General features: G+C 41.9%; 1 protein-coding gene across 1 annotated transcript in view; it reads left to right on the top strand.

Moving 5' to 3' along the window:
* The first annotated feature begins 229 nt into the window (after nucleotides 1–229).
* The window catches only part of SDC2 (syndecan 2), a 105,364-nt gene continuing 83,847 nt past the window's right edge, over nucleotides 230–21,746 (top strand). The window contains exon 1 of the mRNA XM_012643619.1: nucleotides 230–934. Coding sequence (XP_012499073.1) covers nucleotides 875–934 — 60 coding nt within the window. The 5' untranslated portion in view covers nucleotides 230–874. The remainder of the gene's footprint in view (nucleotides 935–21,746) is intronic.

Raw genomic sequence — 21,746 nt, 5'->3', positions numbered from 1 at the left:
AAGAGAAAGAGAAAAGAAAATAGGGAAGAAAAGGGCGTGGAGAAAGATAGAAGAAAAGGGGGAAGAGAAGGGAAAAAGAGAGCAGGAAAATGAAGGCGCACTGGTTTGCCGATGAGCAGACGGAGAGCAGCCACAGCACGGAGCCGCCGGCGCCCACTGGTCCTCGGCGCTGCCAATCCGGGGTGTAATCCTGTAGGAATTTCTCCCGGGTTTATCTGGGAGTCACACTGCCGCCTCCTCTCCCCTAGTCGCCCGGCGGAGCCCGGAGTAGCAGGCTCGGGTGGGAGGAGGGAGGGAGCCGCCGGAGGAAAAGAGGAGGAGGAGGAGGAGGACCCGGGGAGGGAGGCGACGGCGCGGGAGGAGGAGGGGCGCAGCCGGGGAGCCACTAGCCCCGCTCGGACGCGCTTCTCTCCAGATACTCCCGGAGCTCCAGCCGCGCGGATCGCGCGCCCCCACCGCTCTGCCCCCAAACTTCTGCTGCAGCTCCATTTCAAGCCATCGAATTTATTCCTTAAAATCAGAAACTGAACCGCCACACGGGGAAGGAGTCCGTGGAGGAGTAAACCACAGCAGAGCAAGAAGAGCTCCAGAGAGCAGCCTCCCGGAGCCCCAACTCCGTGTCGGAGTGCAGAAACCAACAAGTGAGAAGGCGCTGCGTTCCCCGGGCGCAGCCGCGGGCGGCGGGAGCAGGCGCAGGAGGAGGAAGCGAGCGCCCCAGATCCCCCAGCCCGAGCCCCCGAGCCGAAGCCGCAGTCGCTGCGGTTACCCTGCTCGGGATTCTTCTGCGCGTGCCGCGCCGAGCGCTAAGCAGGAGGCTTCGTTTTGCCCTCGTTGCAAGCAAGCGGCGGCTGGGAGCAGCCGGTCCCTGGGGAATATGCGGCGCGCGTGGATCCTGCTCACCTTGGGCTTGGTGGCCTGCGTGTCGGCGGAGTCGGTGAGTGGGCCAGGCGGGGGACGTGCACGCTGTTAAGGGTGCTCGAAGCCACGAGAGGAGCCCGTGGCGCCCGCGGGGGACCGAGGAGCGCCACCTGGGGGACCCCTTTCCACGGCACTCAGGCCCTGGGGATCCGCCGGGACAAATGCGCTCAGTCTTCCACCGTTTTCCCCCTTCCCTTCCGCAGAAAATTGTTGCTCGCTGGAATTGCCCCGCAGTCTCCAGGGATGGGGGGCACGAGAATCTCAGTTTTGTCTAAACCGCAGAGACCTTTGAAGTCACTCTCAACTTCTTCGCCCTCGGGGTGGGGGGTCTTGCAGCGTGCTCCGGGAAGGATGGAGGGGAAAGGGTGGCCGGAGAGGGAGCCCGTTTGGGGCCCCCGAGGGAATAGCTCCGCTCTGCGCGCTCTCTGAGACCCAGGGATGACCTGGAAACTTTGGGGACCCTTCCTCCGCACACCATCCTTCCACGTCAGCTTTCCTAGTCGACTGAATGTACATTCTGGGGAAATGGGGCCCAGATTTGAGAGACTCGCGAGTGTCCGGAGAGAAAAGTTTGCAAAAGTTCTTTTGTTTGATGCTCCCTGTGGCTGGGGCGAGGTAGCCGACACTGCGTGGAAACGCAGTCCGCGGTCCCTAAGGGCGCGCGGGGGGTGCACGGAAGGTGCCCGAAAATGCTTCTGGCGCCGGCCGCCGCAATCCCGGTCTTGCGGCTGCCCCTCCTGGATGAGGGGCAGAGGGCAGCCCGCGGGGCCTTGGGGGCAGGAGGACATTTTAGTACGGGCTGCACTGGAGTGCGGCGGGCAGGGCCAGGCGGGTGCGTGTGACACTGCGCTCGGCCTCGGGCCGCGGAGCCCATAGAGGATGGAGGCTTCCCTCCCGCCACGTTCGTCCTCTCGGGCCCTGGCGAGGCGCTCCTTGGCCCGGAGGAGTCTCTCCCCGGGCGGGGCCGGCTGCGGGCACCGAGCTTCCCTCCCCCGCCCTGGCAGTGAGAACTTGATTTTTCCTTTGGGTCGCGTTTCTGGGGCCAGAGCTTGTTTCCCTACGTCGCCCAATGAGCGCCCTCTAAAGGGAACTGCCTCCTGGGCCTCCTCTCGTCCGCGGCTGCCGCTACCTGGTCGCCGGGAGCTCTGTCCGGCCAGGTGGAAGCCCCAGCACCCCGGATTCCGTCTGCAGCCTCTGTGCCCTCTGGGGTCTGGGTTAGCGAGTACGGCTGTTTCTGCCCCTTTTGGTTCCCCATGTCCCTCCCTCTGCCATCTAATAACGTGTCCATTTCTAATGAACTGAACTGTCTCTTCCAAGACAAATTATATTATCTTTAGGTGGTTTTGTGAGTCCCTCCCCCTCTTTTTAAATTGAGGCAAATTTAGGATTGGGAAACCTCTTTGGCAATGAGCAGCAGATGGGCATTTTTAGTCAGCGTGGGAGTCTCTGTGTGTGCTAGCAGGTCCGATACGTTGCTTGAGGTTGGCAAGCACGTAGAACTGGAAACTGCAGATTAGGTGAGTATTTGGATGCTCAGCCTGTAAAATAGACCTCCCAGCTTATCAGTATTTCTTTTTGGCAAATGATGGTTTAATCCGTTGGGATTAGTAATCTGCCAGCCAGTTATGACCTTTGGCTTGTTGGACACAGAAAGGCAGCGATTCTGTGTTTATTTCAGAAAAACATAATTACTCATCTTGTTGCAAAACAGGGCAAAGGGACAACTTTTATCTAATAAATTTCAAGAGAAGCTTGCCTAAAAAATGTGTAGGGTTAAAGAGGACGTCCCCACCCCCCCGGCCCCCCAGTCTTGCTGTGGGTATTCTGGAGAAAGATTCTATCTTCTGCCCCTCTGGGTTTTTGCATAAATCTGACAGTGCTTCTTAAGGAAGTTTTTTGGCTGAACTATACCTGTCCTCCCTGGTGACATCTTTCCGGTGAAATGTGTATCTTTGGGCTTCTAATATTTCTCACTTCAAACCAGAATTGGATGCTTTCCGAGTGAACTGCTTCATTGTGGTAGACCCTGTTTTTGGAAATTGGAATATTATTCAAAAGGGTGATTAGATATTTTGAAAATGTCAACTTGGAGACTCTTGCAAGAGAGCCTTTGGTAGGCAGTAAGTCAGTCTTTCTCGGTAGAACTGTTTTAAGGCCCAGGATGGCCAACAGCCCATTTAAATTGCTTTTCAGTTTCTATTTGTTTCATGTATAGCAGCATAAATATACATGAAGTTGAAAGGCTTAATATTTAACAAATTTAGCCCTTATAGAATATTATTTCCAGTACTTTGCATTTTAATTTGAAGATGGCAACTGTTTCCTGGGGTTAGAAGTGTAGTGATCTGTGTTTAAAGCCTCTCTTTAAAAGGAAGAAAGGAAAAATGCCTGCAGTTAGTGAATTCTTGAGTTTTATACTTAGCTCTGGGGAAAAAAAGAGGTTCTCAGGGACTGAGGCTCAAAGCTGCCTGTGAAAAGGAACTGGTAGCCCTTTTTTTATGGATGCTGTAGACAGCAGGGAAAGCCTGTTCCTAGTGATCCATTCATACTTTCCACTGGCAGGTTAGGACTTTCACTGCGGGAGCGCTGGGCAAGGGGAAAGACCGACTGAGTGTGGCAGCAGTGATATGTTGCTGGTTTCCTATCCATTTTTTACATGACTGTTTATCTTTAGAAATAATATATTGCAGACTGCTGTAAACACATAATTTGAACTGGAAATATGTTTAAGAAAAGGAAGTGTTTTGAACTAGAGGAATTTTATAAACATACTTAGATGTCTGTGAATTAAAAGAAAACTGTCAAGTCATTTGAACCCATGCATCATCTCTTGGTATGTTATGAAAGGCAGCTCTGGAAAGTTTGCATTAGAAGGGGTAGTAAAACTGAAATCATATAACCTTTTGCGGTTTTTAATAGAATATAGTTTGGAAGCCGGGACCAGTGGCTCATGCCTATAATCCTAGCTCTTTGGGAGGCCCAGGCAGGAGGATTGCTTGAGGCCAGTAGTTCAAGACCAGTCTGAGCAATATAGCGAGACCTCCTCACTACGAAAAATAGAAAAATTAGCCAGGTGTGGTGGTGCATACCCGTAGTCCCAGCTACTTGGGTGGCTAAGTCCGGAGGCTCGCTTGAGCCCAGGAATTTGAGGTTGCAGTGAGATATGATGACGCCACTGCACTCTAGCCTGGACGACAGAGTGAGATCCTATCTCAAAAAAAAAAAAAAAAATTTATATATATAGTTTGGTGTTTCTAGTAATGAAATTACTTTTGGTAGGGAATTTTATAGGAACAGGGGCTCTCTCTTAGTTGGATATTAGCAATACGCAGATATCATTTAAGAAGGAAAGATTTTATAAGATCAGGCTTGCAGAACATGAGTGTCCAAGAAGGAATTTGAACATGCCTTTCAACTCCTGCTTCTGGGACCTGGTATTACCTGGTTCTGATGGCATCCACCATTCAAAGGGCAGGCTGTTGGGGACTGTATAACATGATCTTTCAAATGGCATCTTGGATAATCACTAGTTCGGAAAGGATTTCAAAAGGTGAGCTAGTTTTTCTTTAGGCAGAAGTAGTTTTCAAGTCTCCAGAGACCTGATTGGCCAACTAGAGGTGGTTTGGAGTCTCCTTAGGTGACCCAGCCACCCAGAGCCTGAACAGTTCTGTCATTAAGGTTTATAGGGAGTCTAGTGAAGCCACTGTGCCATTGGCATGTCTGCTGGCAGTGATCCAGTGGGGCCTGTGAGAAATGTCGTATGAGTTTAGATTCTCACTAGATTGTCCTTCCTCCATTGCCAAATATCAAACTAAGAGATCTCGCCCATCCTTTTCTTCTTCCCAAGTCAGAAGACCTGCCATTCATGCCACTGTCAACAATATTCCAATATTTCAAAATCACCTAATTATTTCATCAACTAGAAGCCAAAATAGTCTTAGAGAAAAGCCAGAAGTAATGAAGAAGAACCTTTGCTGAAAACAAGCCACTCTTATCTAATTTTTTTAGTCAGCTATGCCAGTACTGTTGTTTTGTTTTATTATTTTATTTTATTTTTAAATTTGTCATGAGACAGTACTGTTGTTTTAATTCTGGTCCTTTGGATTTGAATCTTGGAGAAATCCTTGACTCATTCGTCTTTGTTGACTTCCACATCCATCCTCTAAATCCACCTGTGCGTTCATTCCACAAATATTTATTTAGCACCTACTAGGTGCTTGGGATAAAGCAGTGATCAAAGCAGGCAAATCCCCCCCTGCCCTCCTAGGCTTGCATTCTGGTGATCTAGATCGCTTTCTCTTCAGTTTTTTCTTTCTTGGGGACTTGCCAGCTTGTGCCTCTATGTCAATAGCCTTGTAGCTGTCATTCCTGGCCCAGATGCTTGCCTGCTGTTTGGTTTGCCCTCTCCTACTTTGGTCACGTTGCCCATGGTCCAGAAAGCACTGTGTGTCCTTGTTATCATGGTGTGTTGTCTGTATGCCTCTGCCAGATTTATAAGCTTCTCCTTAATAGTGCTCCTTCCCAGTTACCTCTTTGGTCACTCTCCATCATGTCTCCCAGCCCTGGCTGACTGGTGTCATTGTCATGAACACTCCTGGTCATAGCCGCCTCTTCATTGTTTCTCCTTTTGAATTCTGTTGATTAAATCCAAGCTCCAAATAGCTTTTCATTGCTGATCCAGCCCTGTTTTTTTAATCCTTCCATAAATAGGCAGACCAATGATCAGAGTCACTGGAAGTATGTAAAAATACAGATTTCGAGCCTCATTGCAGACCTGCGCAATCTGAAGCCTGAATGGCGGTGGGAGTGTGGGGGAATCTGCATTTTTATAAAGCATCTAGGATGATTCTAACGAATCAGCCACATTTGGGAATCGCTGGTCTAGATCATAGTGTTATTGTGCTATTGTGTATTACTGCTAGGGCCTCAGCAGTAGCTAGGCTGAGAGCACAAAGAACTTGGGCTTGGGAGGTAGACAAATCTGGGTTCAAATGCTGGTAATTTGCCACATAATGTGTCAGAACTTGGACAAGATACTAAAGCTCTGAGTCACTTAAAAAATATGTGTGTGTGTGTTGGACCGGGAATGCCTTTATAACATGACTGTTGTGAGATTAATTGAGGGAGCATATGAATGGTGTTTGAGACAGAGAAGTACTAAATGTTTTTTTTCTTCTTTTCCCCTCTTGGCCTGTGTTTTTTGGTAATGAAATGAGGGAGCTGTATAAGATGTTCTTTAAGGCCTCTTACCCCCTGACATTCTAGAGAGGTCAGTTTTCTCTGGATCAAGATTGACACTGAGGGAAGGGACTGTGTTTGCACGCCCCTGGCCGCTGTGCAGTGCTGAGCTCATGTCGGGAGCTGGGTGAACACCTGTGGAGGCAGGTGCCCGTGGACTGGGGCAGTCCAGGGTGGGTCGGCACTCCTGCGGAAGCTCAGTTTTGTGTTGAAGACCACCGAAGGCAGTATGTACGTTCTAGAGTCCACAGAATACACCAACCCCCAGTGAACCTGGGCTAGTTTGCCAGTTTTGACACCTCTGGAACGCAGTCTCGTCAACATTGCAGGGTTGGTGTGAAAAATAAACAAGACGTTGATATAAAGTCCCAGCACATCAGCAGTGCACATTCTTGCTTTCTCCTGTTTCCTGCAGCTGGGTTGAGATTCCATCCCATTGGAAGGACAGAGTTAGGTCTGTGTCGCATGCTGGAGTGCCGCTGGTCATCTGGAACGGGTGACAGGGGTGGTGAGTGAATGTTGGGGCACTGGGGGCAGAGAAAGGGAGTATTCGTGTTTTTTAAGGCAGAAATGCATGAAATTTCTCCTTTCAGTCATTTGAGCTTCAGGTCTTACTCTTAAAAATCTCAATTGCATTTTGGTAAGTCTGTTTCTAGGGCAGCATTAGCTTTAGCAACAAGGCTAGAGGGGTGATTCTGCCTCTGAATAGGAAAGAACACTGTTGAAATAGAATTGCGAATGTCCGTTTTTCTTGAGTATCTCAAAGAATTGGTGGGACTGAGAGAAGCCTTTAATTCTTTGGAGATTTCCCATTTGAATTCCACATGAGCAGAGTGAGGCCATCTAGCACACAGTGATGTGATAGCCAATCCATGGTCTTGGACTCCCAGCTATAGAAATGTGTTATTAAAGACAAGATACGTTTTCACATTTTTTCCTCTACCATTGAATCTATTTCATGAAAAATATCACAAAGATGCAGTAAACATGCTCTTTTGTGAAGCTTTTTATTTTTGAGACAGGGTCTCACGCTGTTGCCCAGGCTGGAGTGCAGTGGCGTGATCATAGCTCACTGTAGCCTTGAACTTCTGGATGCGAGCAATCTTCCCACCTCAGCCTTCCGAGTAGTTGGGAGTACAGGCAGGCACCACCATGCCCACCTAATTTTTTTTATTTTTTGTAGAGACGAGGTTTCGCCATGTTGTCCAGGCTGGTCTCAAACCCCTGGCCTCAAGTGATCCTCCCACCTTGGCCTCTTAAAGTGCTAGGATTATAGACATGAGCCACCTGTACCTGGCCCTACAAAGCATTTTGATGTTTATTTTTCTTTCCTTATGATTATACAGGTATGTTAAATACAAGCAGTACTGATATTTAAGGAGTATGTGCAATTAATAGAATTTAGTCTCATGGTAAGAATGACACATGAAACAAGATATACAATCATTAAAGGAAAATTGTTTTTTCAAGCTCTAAAAAAGGAAAAGTTAAATATGTATTTTTATGTAATTTATTATTAAATGTAAATACAGTAGAATAAATGTACAACATTATAAGTCAAGGCAAAAGTGTGATTTTACACATATAATTAACTATCTTAACCCTTTTGGGACCTCAGTTTCCCCATCTCTAAAATGATGGAGTTGAACTAGAGGAACTTTCTGTCTTTAATATTTACTTTTTCTGTGCTTCAGAGTATGGTTGGAGAAATGTTAAGATTAACCTAATCAGTAAGTAATTATTAAGCCTTTGTCAAATACTTCTGATTTTATTATTGAAGCAAGAAATTCATTCGCATTACAGAATGGCAAATTATTTCTAAATGCTGATGGTAACTTGTTTCCCTGAACTGGGTATTCATCGTGTACTAGGATTATATACATTGTTCTGAATATTCATGATCTAATGTCTAGTGTTTTCCCATATATTTTCGGATATAAGCCACTGTAGCTTCAAGAACAGTTGATGTGGTACAATTCACTTTCACTGTAGAGAGAAGACAGCATGACTTGTTGATGTCATTGGGAGGGGGCTTTTTAAGGCATCAGTCTCATAAAGCGTCTTAGGCTCCTCATTTGGTTTCTGGCCTGCACCTCTATTTCCAGAGTGGAGGTTTTAACTGGTGCCTTCCATTTCGTTCCTCTCCAGAGCACTGGAGCCTGGTCTGAGAGCTGTGCAGCCCACAAGATAGTGTCTAAATCAGCAGGGACTATGGTAATGTTGTCTAGGTTTGAACTTACTGTGTAATCTTGGGCAAGTTTGTTTCTTAACCTTTCTGGGCTCAGTTGTCTCATGTGTAAAATGGAATATCCTAAAATAAGTTCTTAGGTAGGATTACATAAGACAAAATGGCTAGGGGTTTTGAGCACAATGGCATATCCCTGCTCTGTGTCCCATGTTAGTTATAATTCCTGGCTTTCTGCTCCCCTAAGAGAAGCAGAAGCCCCCTAAAAGAGTAGGGGCTTGGCACACACAATAATCTGATGAGCTCCAGCCCCGAGGGTGGTTTAGGATATGTATGATAGAGCCTGTTTAGTCATATCTGGAGCTTTCTTCCCTGCTTTGAGGTAGACTAGCTCTCTGTTCAGATATTGGACATATGTTTGTCGTCAGCTTTTCTCAGAAAGTGGGTGACGTGAGAAAATACGCCATTTATTATTTCTGGCTGATGAAAGGTTCCTTATAGGGACAGGACGAATCTGTAAGTGTTAAGATGTGAAAAGCTCATCTTTTCCAGTAATTTTACCTCTACAAATCTGTCCAAAGGAAATAATCATAGCCAGATGAACAGTGTTTATAAAGGTATTTATTGAAGCCTAACTTAATAATAGTTAAAAAAAGGGAAACAACCCGAGTGTACAAGAATAGAATAATGGTTAAATAAAAGCTTCTAATTCATACATTAAATATCATATAGCTATTAAAATGTATTTGAAGGATATTTATAACTTGAAAATACTTTATAGTAGACAAAAAGTTGTATATAAAACTATAGTAAGACCTTGGTTATATTGAAAAAGTTTATGTATATATGTATATATAAATATAAAAATAAAGGTAATACGTATATACAAACCTGCACCTGTGATAGAATTGTGTAGAACTAAATACACAAACACACACACATGAATACAGGTAAAACTGGGAAAACATAAGAATCAGATTGTTGGAGTGTATCAATGCCACTATCCTGGTTGTGATATTTGCTATAGTTTTATAAAATGTTACCATTGGGAGAAATTAGGTAAAGGGCACAAGAGATCTCTCTGTATCATTTCTTACAACTATATATCAATCTACAATTACCTCTATTAAAATTTCAATTAAAAAATGGCACCTGAGCTAGATGGCTTTATAAATAAGTTCTGCTGATCCATCAAGGAGGAGGTAATTGTTGTTCCAGAACTTAGAGAATGATAGAAGGCTGTTCCTTTTCATTTCATGAGGTTAGCATTACTCTATGTCAAAACCAGACAAAAAGAGAACAAAAACCAAATCTACAGGATAGTTTCATGTATCATAGATGTCAAAATATTAAATATAGAGTATTATCAAATTGAATACAATAGCTTATTAATAGAATAATAATGAGTCCAAGTAGGATTTATCCAAGGAATGCTTTCACGTCAGAAAAGAAATACAATTAGTAACAGGTTAAGGGAGATAATAATATGATTATCTCAAAAGATGCAGGAAAAGCATCTGATAAAAGTATATGAAAGTGTTAATATAAAGGTCCCTAAATTCTGGTTAACTCAAGTTTTACTATATTAGGGTTAGTACATCTGTGCTGGTGACTCAATTCACTTGACATGTTTAGGAACCAGAAGGCCACTGTTTACCGAGTTGTTAGGCAACAGTCTCTAGTTGCGTGGGTGACAGGTGTGTGACAGCCCAATAAAGTGTGGATCATAACATATATAGATTCCAATTCACATGGAGTTGTAGTTCTAGTGTTGCCAAGGTTTAGTTTTGTGCTCTTGCAAATTAAGATAATGCAGGAGATGGTCTTCAATATTTCAGAATTAAGTAAATTGGGGTTCAGTTTCTGGTGTTACCACTCAAAAGGCACGTGACCTTGGGGAATTTTATTGTCATTTCTACACTTGTTTCTTTAAACCTGGGAATTATAATATTTTGCTTTTTGGTTATGTTAAAGATTAGCCTCAATAATGACTAAAAACATCTCACACAAAGCCTGACCTATAGTAGGTGTTTTAAACACATTTGTTTCTCTTTTCTTCTAGCTTTAAGCTTTGTGATTCTGGAATCTATTATTTGTACGTGTGTGTGTGTGTGTGTGTGTGTGTGTGTGTATATATAAAAATACGTATGCAATATGTTTTGTGTTGGTCACTTGCAGTCTGACCCTTCACAGCAAGGGACATGTATTTTAGGACCAGTTTATTTTTTAACCAGGCAGGATGTGATGCTGAATTATACTTTTTCTTTCCTGCATCACCCGTATTTCCTGGGTTGCACTTAGCTAAAACTTGCATACAAGTTGGAAATTTAGGTAAGACTGGAAAATCTATGGTAGTACTTGGGATTGTAATTGTAAAATGCTTAAAGAATGTCAACATTGGAACCTTAAATGGTGAATGCTAATCTAAATTTACTAATGAATTCAAAGCTTAACTTTAGGTATGTCACACTTCTGAACTCATTTAGGTAAGAGTGGTGTTTTGATTTGATTATATTAAATTTGATTAGATTTTGTAGTTATCCTGATTAGTTATTGAATTAAGTTTTATGTTTGGTAAGTCAGTTAACAGTTGACACACATTACTATATGCCTACAAAGTACAAAGCTCTTTGCTGTTTTCCCATGTTAAAAAAATTATGGCATGGCACCTACCTTCAAGCAACTATTATCAATCTTTTGATTATTTAGGGTAATTGAAGATGCTTTGAGCCCATATTTGACATATGCATTATATATAAAGTATGTGTTGGTTTTTGCCTGAATCTAGTTGTTCATATCTGCAATCAAAACTGCCCAAAAAAACTACTACCAAGGAGGATAAGAAGAGCCCCTTGTAGAAGAGAAGTCACTACTTTCCTGGAAAAACAAAGACAAAATCTTCCTGGAAGTGGCACAGTGTGTTAGAGAAAAATCAGAACTCTATGGATGACTTGAAAACATTCCATTTTCATATTTTTCTCTTTTTCTCCCTCTGCTTCCCAAAAGGAAAGACTTCCGAATAGTAAAATGTACAAAAGGTACAAAGAGCAAGTAATCGTTTTGTAACTGAATAATGTATTGATGTTTATATCAGGGGAGAAAGAAACCTTACATCTCTAGTCTGATTCTCCATATTGTGTGTAAGCTTTGGGCTCTTAAAGGTGAGAACCAGATCTCACGTGTTCAGTTGAGATCAAATAGTCTTAGCGGAGGAATGAAAGAAGTGTAAAAGTGTTGGGACAATTCTCGTATTCTTTTGGATTCAGCTTTCTCAGGCCTCCTAACAATGGATTTTAGAGCTAGAATTGACTTTAAAATTTTTTTTTTTTATTTCGGCACATTATGGGGTTACAAATGTTTAGGTTAGGTTCGCACCGTCTGGGGGATGGACACGCTAGAATTGACTTTTAAAAGGAAACACATCCAGAGAAGTTAAGTGATTTGTCCAAAATCACATAGCTAATTACTGGCAGAGTTATAAGTTGAGTTTAGGCTATCTGATTTATTAGTATATTTTCTGACCATAAAACATTCCTTTTCTGCGTCCTTCTTCTCCCTCATTCCCCACATTAATGATTAGCACCTAATACACTCATTTCTGACACATTTGATGAATAAATGAAATACCAGATGGAGCATACCAATATGTGTTACACACTAGCATCGATATGGTTCATGTGTTTAGCACAAAAATGAATAATTTAAGGTAATGTTGAGATCATTTCTCAATTTCCAGCAAAACTATGCTCCAGCTAATTCCTTTACTTGTTCACGAACCCTCTGGCTAATTGCAGGAGGAGAGCTGAGATGGCTGGGATTTGGGAGACCCAGAGAGATCAGGAACTGAAATAAAGTTGGTTTGTAAATCTTAGGAAGATTGTGGAGACTTGTAGGCAGACGAGGAGATAAAAAGCTTTCTGGAGATAAGAATCAGGACTAGAAGCAAAATTCTCACAAATTAATACTGCATTTTCTGGGAGGAGAAAGGCTGCTATTGTAGACTGAGGGAAAAAGAGCATTCTTTGGATTTTTATACTAAAAATATGTCAGTGCCTTCCAGAAGGAGAGTCTGGGGCACTTGTGGCTCAGGTAGAAGTGCTTTTTTGTCCAGTTCTTTTGCCAGTGTTGGATGTAGGTTAATCTTTTCTCCCAAAAGTTTCCTCTTGAATACTGCTTTTATAAATCTTAGCATAACAAATATATTTGTGTCAAGCTTTTTCAGAAAAACAGGTCTGTGGGATGAAATTTTTAAGAAAAAAATTTTATTAAAAGGCAATAATATTAGAAATTACTACCCTGCTTCTCCTACTTTGTAGTTAGAACTATGATAGGCATTTTCCATTCATTATCTATAATTGTCTCACAACTGCTAGACGGTATTACTTGCCAAGGCTGCATTTTATGTAGCCCAGCACAAGTTAGATCCTCAGCTTTTCTAGCTTTAAATAGTCCTTCCATGATACTATAATCTTTCAAGAGAGCAGTGAAAGTGTTTAATGTAGTCTAATGGGTGCAGCCCCAAATAATGAAGGTCACACTCTTTCTTTGCATTGGTTGGGTGTAATACTCCAGGTTACTCATATTCTGATTTCTTTACCAACATTTAGCATATTGCTTTGATGGCTTCCCTCTACAAGCTTCAGTCTGGTAATGGGAGAACTAAGGGGTAGAATTAATGGTAACCTTTTTAAATCCCAGCTCTCCCAGTTTCAGACTGTATGACTTGGGCAGGTTATTAATACGTAATCTCTCTATGCCTCAATTTTCACATCTGCAAGAAGGAGATTAGTCCTAGTAGCCACCTCATGGAGATGCTGTGTTAATGAGTTAACAGGTGTCAGCACTTAGAAGAGTGCCCAGTATAGAGCCTGCAGCTCAGTCTCAGTGTTGACAGTGATTGGAATGGATGGCTAATTAGATGTGCTGATCGAAGAAGACAGGGTAGTCTTTCGAGATTTTGAACTTGAGAAAGAAAGAAGGGTGATGGCGCCACTGACCAGATAGGAAAGTCAGAAAGAGAGGCTGAATTTTTCTGTTCTTTTTTTCTTTTCTTTTTGTGGCTGTTGCGTTTTGGTAAAAGGAGGAAGTGTTTCAGCCTCTCTGGCTTTCTCATCTGTAAAGTGAGGGGCATGTTCTAGATCAGTGGTTCTCAACCCTTGCTGCAGATTATAGTCACCTGGGAGCTTTTAAAAAGCTATTGCTGCTTTGGCCTGGCCCCACCTCAGGCTATTAAATCAGAATCTCTGAGGGGTTGGGGGTTCAGCTGGCTGTGAAAGCTTCCCAAGTGATTCTGCCTTCCAGAAGGTTTGAGAACCACTGCTCTAAGATGACTTCCTGGTCTTGTCCAGCTTAGAGAGCTGTCTAGCAGGTAAGATTTTGTATTCCTAAAGCATCTCTCTGCTGCTTGTGGCCAAGCCCCATGGAATGAGTTGCCTTTACACGACTCATTTGCTGCCTGTCACAGTCTCAGCTGTGTAGAATTGGGAATTGTTTTCTCCTTTCCGGCTTCTTCATTTTTACCCTACTCTCCAACCTCTTCTCTGCTGGCTCATACTTTTTGGATAATTATTTTAGTGGATTATGATACATTTGAGAGCTCTTCAGACAAAAGACTATATTCTATAAGTTTATCTGAGTATGTCTTAAAAAAAACATGGAAACATATCCTTTTCCGAAGGAAGACTTCCTTTAGTGGAACAAAGGATACTTGTCCTCTTGGTCTGGTTGCAGAAAAACATGTTTGGTCAGCTTATTAGATTTGCCTGAGTTCATGCTTTGAACAGAGAAATTGCATTTTACTGATTGGAAATGTATTCTAGGACTTGTCTGAATTTACTGATCATGTATAGGTCATACACATGTGTCTTAATGATGGCTCTCTTGTCATATCTGCACTTAAATTCGACAATTTGGACCTGGTTCAAGTGGCATTAATTCCATGAAGCTATATTGTTTCCGGTTGAAGTAGGAAGAGAGAGCGCTTTAAGCTGTCCTGTGAACGAGAAGTCCGAGTTGTCTTTAGTTCATGCTTAAACAAAAAAGCTTCAGCCCATTGTCTAATCTATTCATAGTTTACTTTGTTCAGATATCTAATTCGGGAGCATGTTTGCCTTCACTCAACTCTAAAACACATGATTTTCCATCTGTTGAATAAAGGAGGCTATCTTTAATTGACTCGGGGAACAAAGCCTTGTTTAAGAAATCTGGATTTCCCAAAGCTTTTAAAAATTGCTCTGCAGAATAACATTAAAATGCTGACCCTTTAGAAACTGCCACTCAACATGTATCTGTCCTATGATAGAGTCGGAAGAGGGATTATTCTGAGAAAACTGTTAAAATGAACCATTTACTATGATTTATAGGCTTTTAAACCCTCCAGATCTGTAATATCTGGAATAAAATTCAACATCATTATTTATTATTTTGGTGATGATAGGGTTAAATGTGTCTTTACAAAGTATTAAGCACACACATAGGCTAATCTTAGAAATTAAGGGAATAGAAATGTGAAACCTCTCCCCTCCACTCCCTGTCGGGAGTGTACCCTTGGTAGATAAATATTCCAGAGTATTGATACAACACAATTAGTAGATAGAAGAAATTGAGGTCTATTACAAGGTGTCATTAATTCTAGCATCAGGCCAGTGGTTCTCAAAGTGTAGCCTGATCAGCGTCTTCTGCATCACCTAGAAACTTGTTAGAAATGGAGATTTGGGGGCTCAATCCAGACCAACCATTCAAAAATTCCGCAAGTGGGGCTCTGCAATCTTGAGTTTTAAAAAGCCCTCCAGGGCTGGAGTTTGAGAACCACTAAGCCATCTTTCTCATCTCTGACAGCACAGGCACTATTAAATTGGAGTCTCTGGTTGTGGGGCCCAGATGTCAGTATTTTTATTTTTTAAGCTGCTTTGGTGATTCTCACATGCAGTCAGGCTTGGAGGCGGCTGCTCTAGGACGTTGCTACTCAAAATGTGGGCCCCAGACCGGCAGCATGGACATCACCTGGCAGCTCATTAGAAATCCAGCATCTCAGGCCCCACCTAAGACTTACTGAATCATAATTTGCATTTTACCAAGATGTGACTCGTAAGCACATTAAAGTTTGTGAAGCACCGATTTATAGAAATAGTGAGTTTCCTGACTTCCTGGAAGTCAGTCCCTAGAATGCCCTTAATTTAAAAGTTTTGTGAAAAGCTGATTTGGCTTCTGCCTGGTGGTGACTCAGGGAAACAGCCTTTGGGGGAAAAGGGGTGGCTCCAATAGCTAAGGCTTAGAAGGACCCAAGATCATTTGGCATAACAACAGCCCCATAGGCCATCATCGAGTGAGTGATGGCAGTTGAGACACTTCTAGGTACAAGTAACAAAAATCCCAACTGAAATTGGCTTAAGCAATAAAGAGAAACTTTTTGGCTCAGATAGTGGAGAAGTTCAGGAATAGATCTGTCTTCAGGTCTGGCTGCATCAAAGGGCTTATGTGATTTTTTTTTTTTTTTTTTTTATCAGGCCTCAGGTCTTATATAACTCTCAGCTCAACCTTTCTTTGTTAGATTCACTTCCAGGCCTTATAGAATGAAGGTAACAGTTGTTATTAAAAGGAGATCCCCCAACCTAGTGGCTTACAACAGATTTTTCTTAGACGTAACAGTCCCAAGCCAGGACTGGGGGGATAGCACTGACGTGCTCACATGCAGCTCTTACCTGTCAGTCCGTGGTGGCTTGTCCACCCTTACTGTCGTCCAGCCAGGAGAAAGAGACAGTGGGAGAACATATCCACTCCCTTGAAGGCCATAACCCCCAAGTGTAACACATCACTCTCAGGTACATCCCACTGGGCAGAACATAGTCCTGTGGTCACACAAGGTGCCATGCAGGCTGGGAAATGTCTCTACATGGGTGGGATATGCCCAGCTAAAATCTGGGGAGGTTATGTTTACTAAAAAGGGAAGATTGTAGATATCGATGACAACCAGGAGAGACCTCTACCCTGGTGGTGGCGAGATGGAGTCTGGCAACTCCAGGTTAACAGCCTGTCTTCTCAGCAGTTTCAGTAGAAAGAGCTTTTCTTTTCCAACTATTCCAGTAAGAGTTTCAGAATAGCTTCTCAATTCCTAGGAACTACAGGTGGGCGGAAGAAGCGTCACCTGAATCCCATGGACCAATTAATAGGAATGGATTGGTTCCCCAGAGAGAACTGTTTGGTTGGTGTCACATTAAATAGCAGGCATAGTACCGAGAGGGCGTAACCTCACTCTTTTGTTAATTGGCATTTGGACCTACACAAGAAAGGGAAGTGGAGAACGTGGGGGTGCTAAAGCCAGGGGTGAGGGTTTTGGGGGGTATTTACTGTCTTTCGACTTAACCGAGTAGAGAATATTTGAAAATATTGGTACATTAGGTAAAAGGCATTTAGGAACAAATTTATTTGTAGAGTTTAATAAACGGACTGTAGAAATGTACTTTTGATCTTCTGATCTTACTTTAATGGTTGGTAAATATGCATAAAGGAAAAGATAAATTTGTTTATCTTTGATTGGTAAATGCTTTTTAAAAATGTTCTAAATTAAATGGTTTGAATCTTTAAGTACTAAAGATTGTCTAAATGCCTGTAGTGCATCCAACAATGATGAGTGTTAGAGAAATTTATCGAATGTGTGTTTACCATCTCCTTTTCAAGATTTTGTTTCCTTTATTACGTTTTTTATATCTTCCTCATCGTACAAAGGATTTGAGGTGATTTCCAAGACTGAAGACCTTTTCCACAAACTTTAGAAGAAATGATGTAAATGATGGAATTGTACTCATGCAACCAGAGTATTCTAAAAGCATACTAGGTAATGCCATTTAAAAAAAGTTTTGAAAGTCTTACATGATAGAAAAATAATATGTAATATTCAAAACAACATGCTGTTTCCAAGCCTCTCAACTGAATGCCTATTGTCCTTTTAATAAAAATGTGGATTGTAGACACATCTGATATAAATGTATTAAAATTTCATTTGCCCAGAACTTTGTGTATTCCGTTAATAAGATTTACCCAAAACACTATTGTTGGCTTAATAAATATTAAGAGAGCATTTGTGATATGCCTCCTGGCATTTGCTGTTTCTCTTCTTTGAGCATTAACTACTCCTGTGAGTCTTTACTAGGCTGCTTTTGTTGTTTTGTGCCTTGAGGTATAAATAGAGACAGAAAACCCAGAAGATTCAAACAAATTTCATGCTATAAACTGTTTACAGATGTGTTTAGTATTCATTTAATAGGACCTGTTAGTTTATTTAATATAAAACTATTTTCTTTTAGTATTCTACATGTACAAGGGGTTCAGTTCTTATTTTACTGAAAATTTAAAAAACAATAAAAACATCTGCTGGAAGTATCGTCATCTGACAAGCACCAGGAAGATAATTACTTGTATTTGATCCTTTGTCTTCCTGGATCTTATATTCTTTTGGACAGTCAGAAGGGGAGTGGGTGGGATGGGTTGGAGAGGGCTGGAGATTGATCTTGATTGAATAAAGGGAAGACCTACCTGAAAGGCAGTCAGAGATGGAACAGGCCACTCCAGTGGTAGAGAGAACCTTTGCCTAGAGGTAGACAGGCATGTGTTTGGATGGCTGTGTTTTGGGGGATCTTTAGAGGAGATTGAAACCATCACCTAGCTGGGGAGATTAGGTGACCTTTACAGCTTTCTTCTAACCTTAGAAGAGTCTGTCTTAACAATATTTTGGAGTGCTGAGCATCTTAAAATATATTTTATTTTCTTATAACTTGATTTAACTGAGACTAGAAATCTTTTGTTGCCTTTAGTTGAAGGAGTATGGCATTCTAGGACCAATTTCCTGTTAAATATTGGCAAAACCTACATTTGTCAAAATTTAGGGGACTATGTAACCATTGCCTCAAACTTTAAGGGACCCTGACAGGTACTTAATCAGGTAGAGTAGCCAACCTGACTACCTGGTGTGAGCCAGAGAGGTTGTATACCTGGAAGAAGGAGGCAAAGTCAAGACTCTGGGAGTGGCCTTGAGGGGGCAGGAAGAGAGCCTTCAGAGGAGGAGAGGTGGCGTGAAGAGTGTAAAGGGACAGGGGCCACTGTCCCAACCTGTCAAGGGTTTGGGAGGCACTCTTAGTTTCCCAAGCGTTCACTTATCCATGCTTTGCTGCATGGACTAGGTAACCCTTCTTAGACTGGGCAGGGACGGTGTTGCCATGCCTTGATCACCCATGACCCATGGGTCATTGTGCAGAGCTTTCCTCATGAGGCTCAAGTGACCGGTGTGAAAAGCACCACCGAAACAATGATGGGCAGAAGGATTCGAGGTTATAAACCTTTCCCCCGCCTCTTTATTGTTTCCCTAGTAGCACTCACTTCCATGTTTCCTTCTTTATTCTGGGTGAGGCAAAAGAAGGGTGGAGAGGTAATGAGAAGACTTGGGTCCGTATAAGCTGGCCTTTCTCTGCCACTAGCCAGCTATGACCTCTGACGAATCACTCAATCTCTCTTGCCTCAGTTTCCCTATTTGTAAAACCAACTGGTGTCTGAAGTCATGCAATTTTTCTTTTTTTTGTTGTCCAGGCTGGGGTACAGTGGTATGATCATAGCTCAGTGTAACTGTAACCTCAAACTCTTAGCCTCAAGCAGTCCTCCTGCCTGACTTCCCAAAGTGCTAGGATATTAGGCGTGAGCTACTGCACCCGCCCTACTTTTTCTTTTTTTAAGGAAATAACTATTTTTTCCTACTTTCTGCCTACTGCCTGGGAATAAAAATTTTAAAATTCCAGTCCAGACTTTAACACTGTACACTGTTCTCCTCTCTTCTCCTTTGCCAGCCAAGTAAGTTGGTTACAGTTGTCGTTTAGAATGCAGTAATCTTTCATGACTAACCATTTCCTCCCTCAAGGATGCCACTTCATCTAGCTGCCATAGCTCAGATTTCTTCCTCCTAGATAGGAGAATGGAGCTTGCTTTTGATAATGGGAAATAGAAGTAGGAGAAGGAGGTAAAGTTCTCAGTGTAGGGGGAAAATGTCGTCCACCTGTTAGAGACAGGAAACAACTGGGGTGTGAAGCCAGCTGTCCCTGTTGTATGGATGAAAATTCCCAGCAGATTTTTTTCTGCATTTTAGGCTCTGAATATTATATATCGGATATATTGTCTTGTTCCAGAATCTAATAGTTCTCTTAAAAACTGGGCAAGTGAATGTACTCCAAAAAGGTCATGAGGCCATAAATACTGTATTCTGGGAGTCTTAGGAGTTGATGAATATCCTCCTTCAAAGGCTAACCTTCCACCCAGCATGATCTACCCAGAAACTTTTAAATTTGAAAATCTACCAAATGCCTATGAGATCGATGGCAAGAATTATTAGAGGCAGGTGAAAAATGCTGCCCAACTGTGATCATGACACTCTCACCAGCTTAGGGGCCCATGCAGAACTCAGCTCTGGGCAGAGCCCAGCTCCTTCCAAGCCAATTGATGGGTCTCCTTGCCCCAAGAGCTGTCCTCACACTCCTGTATTAGGATCATCTTGGGGCAGGCTGGTTTTTTTAAAAACGTACATTCTTGGTAGGTAGGTCCTACCAAGGAGGTAGGTCCCTCCTACCTCCATTGAACCAGGGTCTACATTCCCGCTGTAGACCCTGCATTTTAATATAGCCTAAACATACTGAAGTTACAGAATCACTACTTTAGGGTGAAAAACTAGAAAGCTTGGAATGACTTTCTGTGGATCCCACCTCTCTGCTAACCTTCTCTGGGTTTTTAGTTCTAGGTTTAAGGTCCTCTATAAAGTGCAAAACTTGACGCTGAGCTAAGGATCAAAACATACCTAGAATTATCTGGGAGTTATTTCTTCCTGTAAGAAATAAAGTGGTTTATTTAGCCATGCAATAGGATAACTGTTAAATAATATTTTATGGTACTTACAGTTGATGTACATACATGTATATAATATTTAATAGCTTTGAGATATAATTCACCTACTATAAAAATTCACTAAAGTGTACAGTTCAGTGGTTTTTAGTGTATTCAGAGTGTGAAACAGTCATCACAATCCAATTTTAGAATACTTTTATCACCCCTCCCCACCCCCCAAAAAAGCCTGTACTATTAGCAATCACTTCCCATTCCACCCCCCACCAAGTCCTAGGCAACCACTAATCTACCTTCTATCTCTATAGATTTGCTTATTCTGGACATTTCGTGTAAGTGGAGTCACACAGTATATGGTCCTTTGTGATTGACTTCTTTCACTTAGCATGTTTTCAGGGTTCATCTCTGTTGTAGTATCAGTACTTCATTTCTCTTTATTGCTGAATAATATTTCATTGTATGGATATATACCCCCTTTGTTTATCCATTTGTTAGTTGATGGAAATTTGAGTTGTTTCAACTTTTTATCTATTATAAATAATGCTGCTGCCATAAGCATTCATGTGCAAGTTTTGCGGGGATGGGATGTGTGTTCATATGTTTTCATCTTTCTTGGGTATATACCCAGGAGTGAAATTTCTGGGTCATATGGTGGAATAACTCCGTGTAACACTTTGAGAGACTGCCACACTGTTTTCCAAGGTAGCTGTGCCATTTTCCATTTCTAGCATCCGTGCACAAGGATTGCAGTTTTTCCACATCCTCATCAGTACTTGTTACCATCTGTCCTTTTGATTATAGCCATTCTGTTGGGTGTGAAGTGGTATCTCCTTGTGGTTTGAGTTTTCATTTACCTACTAATGATGTTGAGCAAGATGTCTGTGTTTTTATCAGCCATTTCTATTTCTTCTTTGAAGAAACAGCTATTCAAGTCCCTTGCCCATTTTTAAATTGGGTTATTTGTGTTGTTAATTAAATTTTAAAAATTCTTTATATATTCTGGATAAAAGTCCCTTATCAAATACATGAATTGTTAAAATTTCTCTCATTCTGTGGGTTGTCTTTTCATTTTCTTGATAGTGTACTCTGAATGGTGTCCTTTTAAATTTTTATGAAGTCCAGTTTATCTGTTTTTTTTTTTTTCTGTTGCTTGTGTTTTTGGTGTCATATGTAAGAAACACTGCCTAACCGAAGGTTTTTTCTGTTTTCTTCTAGGAGTTTTATGGTTTGAGCTCTTATATTTAGTTGTATAATCCATTTTTAATTAATTTTTTTGTATGTATTGTGTGGTAGGGGTGCAATTTCACTTATTTTTTATTTATTTTTGCTTGTGGTATCCAGTTGTCCCAATGCCTTTTCTTAAAAAGTCTATTCTTACCTATTGAATCATTGAATTGTGTTGGCACCGTTGTTGAAAATCAGTTGACCATAAATGTAAGGGTTTATTTCTGGACTTTCAATTCTATTTCATTTATCTGTATGATTTATATGCAGTACTATGTGTACATATTTGTGTGTGTGTGTATATATA

Source organism: Propithecus coquereli, unplaced genomic scaffold (genome assembly GCF_000956105.1).
Source record: "Propithecus coquereli isolate 6110/MARCELLA unplaced genomic scaffold, Pcoq_1.0 Scaffold2, whole genome shotgun sequence".
In the NCBI taxonomy this organism is placed as follows: domain Eukaryota; kingdom Metazoa; phylum Chordata; class Mammalia; order Primates; family Indriidae; genus Propithecus; species Propithecus coquereli.
Note: the sequence above shows the minus strand (reverse complement) of the source record. Positions and strands in the feature narration are given on the sequence as shown.